General features: G+C 43.7%; 1 protein-coding gene across 1 annotated transcript in view; it reads left to right on the plus strand.

Annotated features, from left to right (window-relative positions):
• LOC138102741 (guanine nucleotide-binding protein G(q) subunit alpha) overlaps window positions 1-16,835 on the plus strand; it is a 214,959-nt gene that overhangs the window by 172,675 nt on the left and 25,449 nt on the right. Inside the window, exons 4-5 of the mRNA XM_069000493.1 lie at window positions 5,487-5,615; window positions 6,577-6,706. Of these exons, the coding sequence (XP_068856594.1) occupies window positions 5,487-5,615; window positions 6,577-6,706 (259 nt within the window). The remainder of the gene's footprint in view (window positions 1-5,486; window positions 5,616-6,576; window positions 6,707-16,835) is intronic.

Below are 16,835 nucleotides of genomic sequence, written 5' to 3' on the forward strand. Positions count from 1 at the left end.
CTCAGAAAAACTGCATTTCGCAATCAAAAACTGTTTTGGAGTGAACTTTGCAAAGCCAGCCCCGGTCCCTGGGGCCAGGTCACCCTGCATCGGTGCCAAAGGACCGGTTCTTCCCCCACAACACACCTGCAGTGCAGAGGACAGCAGCACCAACACCAGCGGAGCCCAGGGGGTGGCAGGAGGAAGCAGCAGGAGGCAGCCCTGACTCCACACATGCCGGCAAGTCTTCATCTGTCACTAGAACTGCTCCGCAAGCTCCTACCTTCCCAGGAGGGTTTGCCGCCATCCTTTCCCCTTGTCTCCCAGACCATGCGGACACCTGTGAAGGCCGGCATCTTGGGGGGAAGGTCTGTTGGGGTCCCTTTCCCCGGCCATGTAGCCCTGGGAGAGGGGCCCTGAGGGGAGGCACGGGGTTTCCCGAGCCCCTGGGCAGCCTCGTTCCCAATTGGTTGGTTTGTGCTTCCTGCGCGGGGAAGGACGCTCAGTCCAGACTGTGAGAGTTCCTCGGCAGAGCTCTGGCCATGCGGCTGGGGAAATAAACATCTCTGAAACATCTAGCAAGAATCTGTCCATATATATTTCTTTTCCACGGGACTCCTTGTTTGATATATGCGTGTTACAGTAATCCCTGCTGTAACAAATGGTGGGGAATTGCCGGCAAGACACCAATCCCTAAGGACAGGAAATTCGTGAGTAAAAACCACTCTAGATCTCTCTCTTCTCACCTTGATTTGGATATTCTCTCTGGACTATGGAAGAATCATGGGAAATGTGGCTCTCTGAGCCACAGAAAGAAATGTATCTAGAAGTTAAAGGAATCCTTGAACAACAAAACAAGAAAGTATTTGTTCCTGGAGATCTAGAACATTTTTTTAACTGGCTTTTCAAAAATTTCTTTTATATTTCTCGAGATTTACTTTTTGATATTAGTCCTCCTGGAGTTCCTCTGGCTTGTCATGGGTGTTTTTGGCAGGAGATCTTGTTGGAGATGAAGGATCAAACAGAACATGCATTAGTGATTGAACCCTTGCGTGGATCCCTCGTGGTCAGTGAAGCTATTCAGGAGAATTTATATGGTCCCATTACCCCTAGAGCAGAGGATGGCCATAGTCCCGTGGCCGAGGCCACCATCCGCTATCCCAGGAGCGCATGACTGCAGCCGTGCCAGCGGAGGTGCCTGCGGTGGATGCGCCAGGCCCCCTCGGGAGCACGCGCCTTATCGCGGACCCCATCCCTGTCTCGGTGTCCCCGGCCACACGACTGCGAGTGAGGGAGCAATGCCACAGGCACCGCGGGTGCCGTGGGCCACGTGCAGCAGAGAGGCAGCCCCCACGAGCAGCCAGGAACCGTGGGTCAGCGTGGAAGCCGGCTCTGAGCATACGGCTTGGAGAGCCCTGTGGAGGGAGAAGCGGCGATTTCCACAGCGACACGAGAAGCTGGGCAGCACAGCACCAAGCCGAAACGGGGCCGCTCTCAAAGCAGCGTGGAATTAGCGGAGCGGAACCACTCACAGGACGCGGGGCCGGGGGTGATGGCAACGCAGGGCCGCACAGAGCCCAGACACGCCAGAGCGGCGCCCCTCAGAGGCCGTGGAGCAGCCGCAACGCGGGGGCCTGGCCAAGACGTCAGAGCCGGCGAGGCGGCAGCCACGCGGGACCAGCAGACATGACAAACACACAAGCACGTGATAGGAGAAGTTGTAGCAACGAAAGTCACAGGAACTGTGAAATGGTACAATGTAAAAAACAACAATGGATTTATAACATGAGATGATACAGGGGAAAATTTATTCATCCATAGAACTGCTATTAAAAGGAATAACCCTAAAAATTGCCTGCAAAGTGTAGGAGATGGGGAAGTTATACAATTTGATATAGTCCAAGGAAAGAAGGGTTTACAAGCAGCGAATGTTACTGGGCCTGGAGGTATTCCAGTCAAAGGCAGCCGTTATGCACAAAATTATAAACAATATCCATTCCAGCAACTTCCCTACCCACAGCCAACTTTCCTCTTTTACCCTATACCCGATATGAACCCTTTCCTAAGTTTACCCCATCCCCAGTTCATTCCTAATCCCTTTTTTACCCCATGGCTTCCCTATACAATTCCCTTTCCCTACAACTCCTCTCCGATGCTGACGGGGGGATGAAAAGGAGGAGGGAAGAAATTAAACCCTCTCCTGCCTCAGTTTCCCCACAAAACATGCTCAGAGTGTTCTGTCTCCCTTCTGTCAGCCCTAAGATGTTCCACAGAATCTGTTTGGACATTCAAAGGCTCAGGAGGGTGGCTTGTATTGTTTTGAAACTGTCCTTGTTGTTTTCAATGTTAAGTTTTACATCTCTTTTGTTAAAAATAAACGGGTGAAATGTTGGGGTCCCCTCCCCCTGCCATGTAGACCTAGGAGAGGGGCCCTGAGGGGAGGCACGGGGTTTCCCGAGCCCCTGGGCAGCCTCGTTCCCGATTGGTTGGTTTGTGTTTCCTGCGCGGGGAAGGACGCTCAGTCCAGACTGTGAGGGTTCCTCGGCAGAGCTCCGGCCATGCGGCTCGGGAAATAAACATCTCTGAAACATCTAGCAAGAATCTGTCCATATATATTTCTTTTCCATGGGACTCCTTGTTTGATATATGCGTGTTACAGTAATCCCCGCTGTAACAAAGGTCAGATGCCATTTTCCCTTTGTCTCCTTACATGTGGTTACCCATGGCAGAAGCCATCTTGGAAAGGGTATTTCCACCATTTTGGGTGTCTCTGTTCTCTGGGAATTTGTAAGATTTAGCAATTTTGTATCTAGTGATTATTTACTGTTATTATTTGCCTGTTGCAGTTTTGCTTGTTAGTAAACTGTTATTTTTTCACTTATATCTATTTTTTTTTAATTTTTCCTTATTGGTGGAAGGGGATTGCTTGAAACAAAGGGAGAGAACTCAGAGTGTTCCCCTTTAAATTGTCTTTAACCAAGACAGCATGTTTTCTCATGTGAGTACTGTATTTGTCAGTAGCTCCATTAGAACTGCAGTAGATGAGTGCTTTAAAAGCCATGGTGTATTGTGTCCTTAATAAGTAATGATACAAAAAATAAATAAAAATATTAATTTTCTGATAGTGTTCACTTTTACTCTTCATCCAGAGTAGTCTGAATTCAGATATTCTCAAGACATTTCATGTAGCCCTATAATTTTGTTAGACATCTTTTAAATTAAATGTCTTTACAAGTCTTTTTCTGGTTGCAAATAAACCAGTGGAAGAGGTAACTCCATCCTGCTTCCCTGCTGGAGGTTACAGACTTCTCACACCCCAGTCTGTATCAGTCAAACAAGCTGTCTTAATTTGAACAATTTCCATAGTGTTTCTTTGCTATTTCAAATAATTTTCACAGCAATAGATCATGGAGACATTGCACAAGAGCAAGAGTTAAGCATGGACTGTGACTTTTGGAAAAAGGTGTAGTTAGAAGCAGCTGGAGTGAGGATTTGGCCTGCACAGTTGCAGTTGGAAAAGGTGTTTGATGTTTTTATTTAAAGTTGCTGCTTGTGCCAGAGACAATACCAATGTGATTGTCATTACTGATTTCTATTATATGCTCACTGTCAGGATGCTAGGCATCCTCAGGTGTCAGGAGGGAATATGTGAATTGAAACCAATTCAAGCCTGTTGCTCTCCTGAAAATCCTTCTGCTAGTTGTTCAGTTCTTATACTCTATATTGAGCTTAGCCGTGTATATGCTCCTCCCATGCTGGACTGGATAACTCAGATATTCACACTCTCTTAATGAACTCAGAGAGAAACATTTACATCACCAGTTGATCCACTCAACTCATTGATCCAACTCTTTTGATATGAAGAAGCCTTGAATATAATTCACTGCAATAATAAAGACTTATAAAATATGATAAACCAAAACTATGATAAACCCTTTATCAAAGGGTTATCAAAGGAGGGACCTCAATTTGAGTGCTGTGTGCAGTTCTGGGGCCCACAATTTAAAAAGAATGTGAAGGTCTTTGAATGTGTCCAGAGAAGGACCACCAAGCTGGTGAATGGGCTGGAAGGCATGTCCTGTGAGGAGGAACAGCTGAGGACTCTGGGTTTGTCTAGTTTGGAGAAAAGGAAGCTAAGGGGTAACCTCATGGCTCTCTGCAGCTTCCTGAGGAGGAGACATGGAGGGAGGTGCTGAGCTCTTCTCCCTGGAATCCACTGACAGGATGTGTGGAAATGGTTCAAAGTTGCATCAGGGGAGGTTCAGATAAGGAAACATTTCTTTACTGAGAGGGTGGTCAAATGCTGGAAGAGGCTTCCTAGAGAGGTTGCTGATGCCCCAAGACTGTCAGTGTTTAAGAGGCATTTGGACAATGCCCTTAATAATATGCTTTCAGTTTTGGCCAGCCATGAAGTGGTTAGGCAGCTGGACTACATGATCATTGTAGGTCTCTTCCAACTGGAAGTATTCCATGCTATTATAAAAAAATAAAATTCTAAATGTTCTATATTACTGTAACAGCTATGATAATATTTGAAAATTGTGTGTGCTGGTAGTGTGTATTTAATAATGATATTCCAGTCATCTTTTCCTTTTTATGTAAATATTCACATTTGTTCATTTACACTTTCCATAGTCCTGCTCAGCATTTTGAAATATTCTGTCAACCCAATAAGTTACTTAAAGAAAATGACACCATTACCCCATTCATCCTAATGGAAAATGTGTACGCAGTTCTAGAAAAATAAAAGTATACTCTTACACAGTTAATACAAAAGTCATTTTAACGGTATTGAGCATGTCTGTTGATTTGTTCCACTGGCATTTTGGGAAGATTGTACATGACTAAAGAGAAACAATTAATTTTGGCTATATTCCAGAATATTCAGATGTACAAATCAGTGGGTGCAGTAGAGCAGAAATACCCTGATGACAATCCTTATGATATACATGCTTACTCAATGATGATTTTTTAAAAAATTATTTATATTATTTTGGATCAGACGGAATGTGAGCTTTAAAGAGAAATATAAGGAGATTTTATTTATTTTAGAGTCTTTTGAATGAAATTTTGTATTGCTGATGCAGGCAAAACTTTCAGACTGATTGTCAGAAACATGTTTAATTCCCTCTAAATTGATAAAATAAAGTTATATATACTGCAAGCAACTAAGTATGATGCAGCAGCTCACTCACTCCCCTGCTTTCCCCCTCTCCCAGTGGGATGAGGAGGAGAATCAAGGGGAAAAAAAGTAAAACCCATGGGTTCAGATAAGAATAGTTTAATAATTGAAACAAAGTAAAATATAATAATAACAATAATTATAATGGAAAGGAGAGAATGGAGCACTCCATTTCCTTCCCTCTTTTATGTCATTATTGCTTTTTTTTCTGTTGTACTTCTTCCTATCCCACATCTTATTTCTTTTCCTCAGACTTCCTTTCTCTTTTCCTCAGTGGATTATGGTCTCACTGTCTTGCATTCCTGTTGTTTCTCTCCATCTATAGTTACCTTAACGACTTGGACCGCATAGCAGATTCAGCCTATCTGCCAACTCAGCAAGATGTGCTTAGAGTTCGAGTCCCAACAACAGGGATCATTGAATATCCATTTGACTTACAAAGCGTCATTTTCAGGTAGAAAAAAGTTTAACATCCATTTGCTTTGTTTCTTTTGTTTCCTTTTACATTAGTAATACCATGTATAGGATATTGGTTAAAAATACAAATTATTCAATGTTTTTTAAATTTGAGCTTGGTGCTAATTCTATTTTCATGTTTTTGTCCATATATGATTAGCAGCTGGGGTTAAAGGTGTCAAGAGGATGAGAGACAGATTTGTCTTTTTCTGAAGGTAGTTATTGATAGAAAAACTGGAAGTCATTTTTCAATACAACTAGTATAAATGTTCTATTATGTATAATAATGAAATGGAAAGGTACCACTTCTATACTTGATTTTTATAGAGAAGTGATATTTTACACATTTGATGCCATTCCTACAAATAATTTTCCCCACAGCTTATTCTGAGGTCAAATACAATTGCTCAAGAATAACTATGCAGTTACAAGTTAGACACCCAAGTGTCTAATTACATTGAGATCCATAATAAATTTGGAGTACACTCTGACAGCAAATTTGAGCTTTTGTTTTGGCTATTAACAACTTCAGTAAATACAGATTATATTCTATTTATACTCTTAAAATTAGGCAGCCTTGACAAGTTTGGAATTTTGACTGGCAATTTCTTGGGAGAAAGGCAGGCCACCAACTTAATTCTGTGGACATGTGTTTCTGCTAAATATACAGAGCATACATTCTAGAATCATGACTCAGAATCATAAGCGTTTTGAATATCAGAAATTTGAAGGCTTTGAGACCCATAATAATTCAAATTCAGAAAGCTCATCAAACTAAAAAGAAAATACTATAACTTTTTTATTTACAACACATTCCATTAGTCTTTGAGTGGTGACAGTTTTAAGGAAAACCAAATTGTGTTTTCAACTAAATTCTTGAATTCAGTGTTTCATATATGTTTGTATGTTTATCTGCAAAGGTATTTGTGGAGTTGATGTGATTATTGTTAATTTTGCAGAATGGTGGATGTAGGAGGCCAACGATCGGAAAGAAGAAAATGGATACATTGCTTTGAAAATGTCACATCTATCATGTTCCTAGTAGCTCTTAGTGAATATGATCAAGTGCTTGTGGAGTCCGACAATGAGGTAAGCAAGCATTAGCATAAATCACCAGTTTTTAAGAAAAAATACTTTCCCTAAAATTAATTAAATTTTCTTTTTTTTTTGCAAATTGATTAAAACACAAGTTTGTAGAGAGGTTTGGTGTGTGTGTTTTTCCATGTTTATTTGGATATTAAATTTTTTGGACCAGTAAAGTGTAATGATAGATTGAATACTTCATGCTAAACAGCAAAACAGAAAGTTGCTAGTCCTTTTAAGACATTTTCAAAGCAGGCTGACTTGTCCAGTCCTGGTTGTTTTCCAAATGTCTACCAGCAGTTGTATGCAACTGCATGGAATGAAATGAGAAGTTCGACAGGGATTAAGAGGCTAATACTCAAATAATATGTCACAAACTGATCTCTTCCATGGAAGGTCAGTGGAACCCATCTATTTTGCGTTAAAGGTGGAATAGCTGACTGTAGAGAAATGTTCTTATTGTAGCTATTTGCATGGTTAATGTGTAGCAGAACCATAAAAATACAATGGGAATTAAAACAAAATTCATAGGTTCTTTTCTAGAACAGACCCTAAAGTAGTAAACTTCATTTCATTGACTTAAAGTATAGGATTTATGTTGGCTTATATTTCCTACTTGTGTTGCAATTTCAAAGAATAACAGAGGTAAAAAACTCGTGCATGGTGATGTCGGGGTCTCCTCCCCCTGCCATGTAGCCCTAGGAGAGGGGCCCTGAGGGGACAGAGATGGGGTTTCCCGAGCCCCTGGGCAGCCTTCTTCGCCATTGGCTGTTTTGTGTTTCCCTGCGCGGGCAAGGACGCTCGGTCCTGTGACTAGGAGTTCCTCGGCAGAGCCCAGCCATGCGGCTGGAGAAATAAACATCTCTCTGAAACATCTATCAAGAATCTGTCCATATATATTTCTTTTCCACGGCCTCCTTGTTTGATATGCATGTTACAGTATCCCCACGGCAACATAATAGTGGAGAATGCGGGCAAAACACCGATCCCTAAGGACAGAAAATTCGTGAGTAAAAACCACTCTAGATCTCTCTCTTCTCACCTTGGTTTGGATATTCTCTCTGGACTATGGAAGAATCGTGGGAAATGTGGCTCTCTGAGCCACAGAAAGAAATGTATCTAGAAGTTAAAGGAATCCTTGAACAACAAAACAAGAAAGTATTTGTTCCTGGAGATCTAGAACATTTTTTTAACTGGCTTTTCAAAAATTTCTTCTATATTTCTCGAGACTTACTTTTTGATATTAATCCTCCTTGAATTCCTGGAGTTAATAATGGGAGTTTTTGGCACAAGGTCTTGTGTGAGATGAAGGATCAAACAGAACATGCATTAGTGATTGAACCCCTCCGCGGATGCCTTGTAATCACTCAAGCTCTTCAGGAGCATTTGTATGGTCCTATTACCCCTAAAGCAGAGGATGGCCATAATCCCGTGGCCGAGACCACGCGGCGTCCATCCCAGGAGCCCGTGACTGCAGCCGTGCCGTTGGAGGTGCCTGCGCCCGATGCGCCCGGCCCCCTCAGGAGTGCGCGCCTTATCGCGGACACCAATCCCTGTCTCGGTGTCCCCTGCCACGCGATGGCGAGTGAGGGAGCGACACCGCAGGCGCCGCAGGTGCCATGGGCCACGAGCAGCCAGGAACCGGGGATCGGTGTGGAAGCCCGCTCTGAGCACACGGCTCGGAGAGCCCCGTAGAGTGAGAAGCGGCGGTTTCCATAGCGACACGAGAAGCCGCGCAGCGCAGCACCAAGCCGAAACGGGGCCACTCTCAAAGCAGCGTGGAGTTGGCGGAGCGGAACCGCTCAGAGGGAGCAACGATGGCAACGCGGGGCAGCACAGAGCCCAGACACGCGCCGGAGCAGCGCTGCTCGGAGGCCGTGGAGCAGCCGCAATGGGGGGGCCCGGCCAAGACGTCGGAGTTGGCGAGGCGGCAGCCACACGGGACCAGCAGACACGACAAACACGCAAGCACGTGATAGGAGAAGTTGTAGCAACGAATGTCACAGGAACTGTGAAATGGTACAATGTAAAAAACAACAATGGATTTATAACACGAGATGATACAGGGGAAGATTTATTCATCCATAGAACTGCTATTAAAAGGAATAACCCTAAAAATTACCTGCAAAGTGTAGGAGATGGGGAAGTTATACAATTTGATATAGTCCAAGGAAAGAAGGGTTTACAAGCAGCGAATGTTCCTGAGCCTGGGGGTATTCCAGTCAAAGGCAGCCGTTATGCACAAAATTATAAACAATATCCATCCCAGCAACTTCCCTACCCACAGCCAACTTTCCTCTTTTACCCTATACCCAATATGAACCCCTTCCTACGTTTACCCCATCCCCAATTTATTCCTAATCCCTTTTTCACCCCATGGCTTCCCTATGCAATTCCCTTTCCCTACAACTCCTCTCCGATGCTGACGGGGGGATGAAAAGGAGGAGGGAAGAAATTAAACCCTCTCCTGCCTCAGTTTCCCCACAAAGCATGCCCGGATAGTTCTGTCTCCCTTCTGTCAGCCCTAAGATGTTCCACAGAATCTGTTTGGACATTTAAAGACTCAGGAGGGTGGCTTGTATTGTTTTAAAACTGTTCTTGTTATGTTTATCCAGCTGTTTTCAATGTTAAGTTTTGCATCTCTTTTGTTAAAAATAAACGGGTGAAATGTTGGGGTCCCCTCCCCCTGCCATGTAGCCCTAGGAGAGGGGCCCTGAGGGGACAGAGACGGGGTTTCCCGAGCCCCTGGTCAGCCTCGTTCCCCATTGGTTGTTTTGTGTTTCCTTGTGTGGGCAAGGACGCTCGGTCCTGTGACTAGGAGTTCCTCGGCAGAGCCCGGCCATGCAGCTGGAGAAATAAACATCTCTCCGAAACATCTATCAAGAATCTGTCCATATATATTTCTTTTCAATGGGACTCCTTGTTTGATATGCATGTTACAGTATCCCCACTGCAACATGGGGATGCTTGAACTAAGTAGGAAAAGTGCAGGAGTACCCAGTGTTTTGTATACAGTTTTACAAAGTATGGGGGAATTTTAATATTTAGACTTTTTCTTCCATAAAGACTATTTCATTATTCATCAAACTTACATGAGTTACTCACCAGCACTGTTCTATGCAAGTTTTTAGCATTCATTTACAAAATTTAGGTGAAAAAAGGAAAACATTTTAATTTTCTTCATGACTGTATATATATGTTGATTTCTTTATTTAAGAGAAGGGGTGACATACCAATGTAAAACAGATGTCCCTGGGGAGTCATGATTGTATTCTCAACTTTCTTCACTGTCTTGGTTTGAAAGACAGGTGTCTGCTAAGGAAGGCAGGAGCCTCCCTTGGAATGGAAAATGTAACCCCCTTCCCTCCAAATTATTATAATTTTGAAATTAAGGGGCTTTCAGGCAAAGATATGAGAATAGGAATAACAGTTCTTTACTAGTATGTATAACAAGGCAACCAAACAACAACAACTATAGCAGCAACAACAAACAGAACCAGAAACCCAGTAACAGCCTTCTTGCCTGCAGGCATTTTCCCCTTTGGTGTAGTTACGGTCACAGCCGGTAGGGGCACTGGCAGGCTCTCGGTGAGCAGGGCAGGTGTGATGATTCCCCTGCAGCTCCAGGGGGCTCTCTGGTGTGAGCTTGGGGAGCATGCGGTAATGGCGGACTTGACCGAGATGGGAAGGGATGGAAGAAAGGCTTGCTCCACAAACCCCCCAGGGGCAGCCTATCCTGATGCCCCAGCAGGACTCTCGGAAGCAGCAATTTGGAATGGCAGGAATGAGCAAAAATCCTGGGGTGGTAGACAAGATGTATCAGAAACTCTGCAGCTGTAGCGGGAACCATGGGACATCTCGGCAGGCAGGGGATGTGGGGCTACAGTGTAGAGAAAACTTGAAGCAGTGGCAAAGAAGCGGCAGGGGCAGGGCAGCGGGGGCCTGGGCTTGGGATCCCGGGGTTTTTCCCCTGAGGCACCTGAGCAGATGGTGAAAAGTCCCTCTTTTAGTGAGATAGGGTGTTAATAAGGTCCCAGTGCATCGGCCGCTCTTGCGAGCAGAACTCTGCTCACGGTAGAAGAAAGGCAGCAGGAGACGGAACCCCGCAGTGGTGACGAATTCTCCCCACAGCGACTGCAGCCTCTCTCCCCTCCGAATGTCGAGAGCACAAGAGAGATAGGGGCTGCACCCAACCCCATTTTCCCAGTCCTATTCTCGAGGTATCTCTGCCCCTCTGAGAGAAAATCTCAGATAAGAGAGTAGCCAGCTGCACCCTTCCCGGGGCAACTTCTTTTGTCTCTTAATTATTGATAGTTATTGTTTCCTAGCAACCTATGGGACAAAATTCCATGAGGGAAAAGAAACAAAAGGAAAGATCCTAACCCCCAACATTCAATATTAAATTTTTCAAGAAAGACTAGGAGTTCTGAAAGCTTTTAAATTTATACTTTTCCCATAAAAGGAAGAACTCTTATTAGAGTCTATATCATCAGACATGTCCTTAAAAAGTACAGCTGTTACAATGAAGAAATTTTCAGTTGCTTATATAGTGAATACATCTTGTCATTTATTTTTGTACTCCTTTAACTTGGCAGATATCAGAATGTTTTTATTTTGTTTTGTAAGACATATATTTGATGTTGTGGTCCAAACAGTAATGGAGTCTGACAACACATTATAAAACTAAGCTTTATTGAGGAAGTAAGAAAGTTGAACAATTCCCCCATATAGCAACTCACCCAATCACCAGTAGTGAGCAAAGGATCATAAACAATGCCATGGCTCTGGTGGACTGCCAGGGACATTTGGTGTCTGGGTCATCTGGCAGAAAGAGCCAATCATGAAAATGTGTTTTAAATGTGGAGAGTTGTGACAATGTAGGTCGGGGACAGAGTGTTGGCAGACTGTCTAAGATACCAATATTGGTTAAGGGACGGTGTCAGAAGGCAAGATGTTGCTTCTACCCTGTGATTCTCTCAAATCATCACTTGACATGGAGTTATAGGCAAGGGTGTTATTTTGATGGGTTGTTAGTTATATAATAAGCTAGGTGAGGTTGGTGTTCCGACACCTGCAAGGTATAAGTTATACAGTCAGAGGTTGAAAGATGGTGTATCACGAGACAGGTACTGTAGAATCACCTCTATCAAGTATCAGTTGTGCAGACATCTGGGAGGTGATTACTGTTACGAATGGAGAGGAGAGCTTAAACAAGTCCTGCCTTTGACTCAGATTTCTGGCAGTAGCTCTGTTTGAGGCCGCCTGCACGCCAGATCACTCTCGCTCGCAGGTTCTTAATAATGGCCAATTAAATCTATTACAAAACGAATAATTTATTTAATAGACACAAATTTAACAGACATGAGACTTTAACAGATTATTTACTACACAGAATAAACAAAAGAAACACTACTAGTAGATAAACAATATAGTGCACTAGTGAGGTACCTATTATTACAGCTAGCGAAGAAATAGTATAGATTAGGATTCAATGTATTTTACCATCCAATTGCTGATGGGGCACACATCCTTTCCTCTCAATTTACGGAAAAGTAACCACGAAGATGCGTCCAAGCTTCAGGAAGAAGTCCTACACGTTTACAGGGAGTGTGTAGGAGACTTCTGCCTCCGTGAAAATTTGTGTAGCTTTTATAGTTTGTCTTGGGGTGACCTTATGATGTGTATCCCATATTGCTGCCTATGCCCAGAAATTAATTTTTGTGCCTTTCTATGCCTCTAAACTGAGCCTGAGAGGGGGAAGGAAAAAAACTGAGCAAAACTTTCTCAAAGCAGTTTGCAGCTTGTTCAAGGTCACATAAAGATAGCAGGTTTTTTTTTCCCAAGCTGCGGCAGGGGAGCCAGGAAGCACCCGGCTTGCGGCTTTCCAGTCAGCTTTTGGCCAGTTTTTCCAGTTTCTTGTTCTCCGGAGAGAGACTGAGAGTTGAACTTTTCCTTCTCTGGAATTTCGGATTTTCTCCCTTTTCTACTGGACTGCTTGATTGCTGTAACATCAGAGCACATCGGGAGGACTTTCCACCGGGCACAGAGGGCCTGGCCCTGGGCCAAGCCCCAGCTCCGAGGAGACCAAAGGGAGGACTCGAACACTTTCCCAGGTTTTTTTCCTCTACAGCGAAAGATTTTACCATTTAACATTATTTTCCTTTCCCGTGTGTTTGTTAAATAAATAGTTTTATCTTCTTCACTTTCCTTTGAGGAAAATTTATTTTTTCCCGAACCTGGTGGGGGAGGGGTGGTTGTGCCTTCTCTCAGAGGATATATTTCTAAATTTGGCCAAACCGGAACATAGTTGTAAAAGTAGTGCCTTTCAGTCAAGGATTCCTGGCTTCTCTCTCTACATCTCCCTCTCAATGCGAGGGGTGTTTATTATCAGCTGGGGATCCCACCTCCCTGGTGCTAGAAGTAACTCATTGCCGGACATCTGTCCAGCCTGGGTTATCTCACCAATTCATGCGAGGGGGGACAATGTCCGGAGCTATGCACCAGCTGATGGACAGAGCAGATAAGCTTTTTTGTGGTAGAGGGGGAATGTCCTGCCACAATTACTACTGCATTTTCCCAATTGCTATAAGAGAGGCTGTGAAAGAGATTACAACCAGCATCTGTTTATATCTAGTGGCCCCAACCCCAGTCAGGGAGTGGCTTGACATGACTGGAAAATGTTTTACAACACAGTCTACAACCCCATCCACTGATATGAAACAAAACATAAATAATGACAATAAAGTAGATAATTACAAAAAGTACAGCCAAAATATTTTGACAGATGCCCTGAGATCTGGGAACCAAGAGGTAAGCCATGACCACAATTTGCCAATTCCCCAATCAATATCTTCAGTTGCTACCTGGTGCAAGGGCTTTAGTTGTTCCTGGATTTTTTTAAGGTCAGTCTCAATGCATAGATCTTGTTTGACACAGACACAGCAGGTAGTATTTACTAATGTGCAAATGCCACCTTGTGTAGCCATCAAGTACTCTGAAGCTAGTGGTTTTGAACAGTAGTCTGTGGTACTTGAGCAACTTCTTGCTGCAGGGCTTGGATGGCATAAATTGTTACATTTTCTATATTTTCCAGAGTAGCAGAGAGAGTGATGATTGCTTTCTCCAGCTCATAAACCCCTAGACAAGGAAGGACAGTCCAGGGAAACTGGTGAAATATTCATCCTCGTTCTATTAAAGGGTTGATACTACACCAATGTCACAGGGCATCAGGATAATTATGGACATGGGTCATGAAGAGGTTTACTTCAACATGCATCCCAGGCACTATTAGTCTGGGTGCGTAAACCTTCTCTCTCTCCATGGGAGTATTTTTATGGCACAGCTGCTGCACAGCCAGTATACGCCAGGGGCACCTACTGTGATAAGGTCACAGCAGCAAGCGGTGTCTTTCAGGCAATTGTCAGTATTGGCATGGTAGGTTTGCATGGTGTAGGATGGACCCTGCTGCATGGTTTTTCATTGATCATGGGACAGATCATAGCCCATAAAGTTTTGGAGGACATAGAGTTCTGATCCATGATTTACCGAAGTGGCAGTCGGTAGTCAGTGTTTGAGACACTAGCCTGAATAGAGTATTATCTAACAAAAATTTTAGGTGCACAGCCTCACAATTCCACCAATACCAGCATTCTTACCACAGGAAAACCTTGGTTCACAGATGCAGGATGCTATGTACAAATACAACAATCATTTCCCTTCCTGACATTCACCAGCGCCTGAGAGAATTAGCAAGTTAGGATACCAACCAGCAAGGTTCTGGTGGACCTCTTAGGGAAGAGTGGCTGGAAAGATGCTCGGCAGAAAAGGATCTGAGGGTGTTGGTCAACAGTTGGCTGAATATGAGCCAGAAGTGTACCCAGGTGGCCAAGAAGGCCAATGGCATCCTGGCTTGTGGTGTGCCAGTTTGGACAAATTTGGAGGAAAATATCCTCTGATAGAAGGCAGGTCAAAACCAGCCCTCCTCCACCAGGTTCAAGAAAAAATAAATTTTCCTTGAAGGAAAGTGAAAGATAAAAACGATTTATTTAACAAACACACAGGAAAAAGATAATAATGCTAAATAATAAAGCCTCTTGCTGTGGAGAGAAAACCTGGGAAAATTTCAGAGTCCTTCCATAGGTCTCTCTCTCTTTCTCCTTGGAGCTGGGTCGCAGGCCCACCTCCAGGGCCAGGGCCTCGGTGGTGACACTGCATGGTGCCATAAATCAAATCCCTCCTGATGGGAGACAATTTTCTAAAAGTCCTTGCAAGGAGTTTCAAAGATAAACCGAGACTTTTCCTTGAGTTTCAATGCTGCCGGATAGTTGTTTATTAAGTCTTATCAGAGGAACAGAGCCACTAGCGTGACCCAGGTACAGCATAGAGCACAGAAAGCAGGAGTGAAGTCTAATTATCAAGATTTACATGGCCTTTTAAAGATAATTTAACCAATAGTTACTAAAAACGTATATTATTTTCACTTTCCTACCAATTATTCAGTAACACAGGCAGGAAGTGCGGAATTCTCTATCCAATCATCCCAAACTACTTTTACTGCAGAACGTGGAGTAGTAGAAGAAGGAGAAGGTTTAGAGAACAACAACAATCCTCCATTTTGATATTTTTTACTCTTATCTATTTACTACAAAGAGAAGCCCAAAACCTCTAAATTTTTCACTCTGTGGCAACCTTACATAGTAGTCTATCACCTAATTCACACCACTGTATTTTCTAGTTCCTGTCTGATCATTGGTAATTTTTTCCAAGGTTGGAGGTTAAAACAGTGTTGTTCAGGAGGGTAAGAACCCTTAAAAACAGGCAGAGAAATATTCTCGGCACTCTGGGTTCCTACAGGTGGAAAGTCCACCCGATGTATTCTGATGTTGAAACAGTCCAGCAGAGAAGAAGGGGAAAAAAAAAATCAAAGTCCCAGGAAACAAAGTTCAACTCTCCTTCTCTCTCTCTCTTGGGGTGACTTTATGATGTGTATCCCATATTGCTGTTCTATGCCCAGAAATTAATTTTGTGCCTTTCTATGCCTTTAATCTGAGCCTGAGAGGGGGGAGACAAAAAACCCAGCAAAACTTTCAAAGCAGTTTACAGTTTTTGTTTCAAGGACACACAGATATACACACAGACTCCTTCCTGCATTCTGCAGCGGAGAGAGCGGAGGAAGCACTGCTTGCTTTTCAGCCAGCTTTCGGCCAGTTTTTTCAGCTCCTTTTCCTCCAGAGAGTTGAACTTTTGTTTTCCTGGGACTTCGATTTTTCCCTTCTTCTCTGCTGGACTGCTTCAACATCAGAATACATCGGGAGGACTTTCCACCGAGGCCTTGGCCCTGGAGGTGGGCCCACCCCATCCCAGCTCCAAGGAGGAGGGGAGAGGCTACCTACGGAAGGACTCTGAAATTTTCCCAGGTTTTTCTCTCCACAGCTAGAGGTTTTATTATTTAGCATTATTATCCTTTTCCTGTGTGTTTGTTAAATAAATAGTTTTTATCTCTTTCATGTTCTTCCGAGGAAAATTTCTTTTTTCCCGAACCTGGTGGGGGAGGGCTGGTTGTAACCTGCTTTCTATCAGAGGATATTTTCCTCCAAATTTGTCCAATCCGGCACACTCTGAAGAGAAAAAGTAGCTGAAAGCTGGCTGAGAAAAGCAAGCAAGCTGCTTCATCCGCTCCTGCTGCTGTTAGAAGAATGCAGAGGAGTCCCTATCTCTGTGTCTTTGAACAAAACTTTGAGAAGCTCGCTTGTTTTTTTTCCTCTACCCCCTCTCAGGCTCAGTTTAAAGGCACAGAAAGGCACAAAATTAATTTCCTGGCATAGTGCAGCGATAGGGGATACACATCATAAAGTCACCCTAAGACAGTGTCGTGGTTTAACCCCAGCCAGCAACCAAGCCCCATGCAGCCACTTGCTCGGTCTCCCACCAGTGGCATCTGAGAGAGAATCAGAAGGGTAAAAGCCAGAAAACTCGTGGGTTGAGATAAAGACAGTTTAATAGGGAAAGCAAAAGCCATGCACACAAGTAAAGCAAAATAAGGAATTAATTAACTGCATCCCATGGGCTGGCAGATGTTCAGCCATCTCCAGGAGAGCAGGGCCCTGTTACACATAATGGTTACTTGGGAAGACAA

The sequence above is a fragment of the Aphelocoma coerulescens genome (genome assembly GCF_041296385.1).
Source record: "Aphelocoma coerulescens isolate FSJ_1873_10779 chromosome W unlocalized genomic scaffold, UR_Acoe_1.0 ChrW_unloc_scaf_1, whole genome shotgun sequence".
In the NCBI taxonomy this organism is placed as follows: Eukaryota; Metazoa; Chordata; class Aves; order Passeriformes; family Corvidae; genus Aphelocoma; species Aphelocoma coerulescens.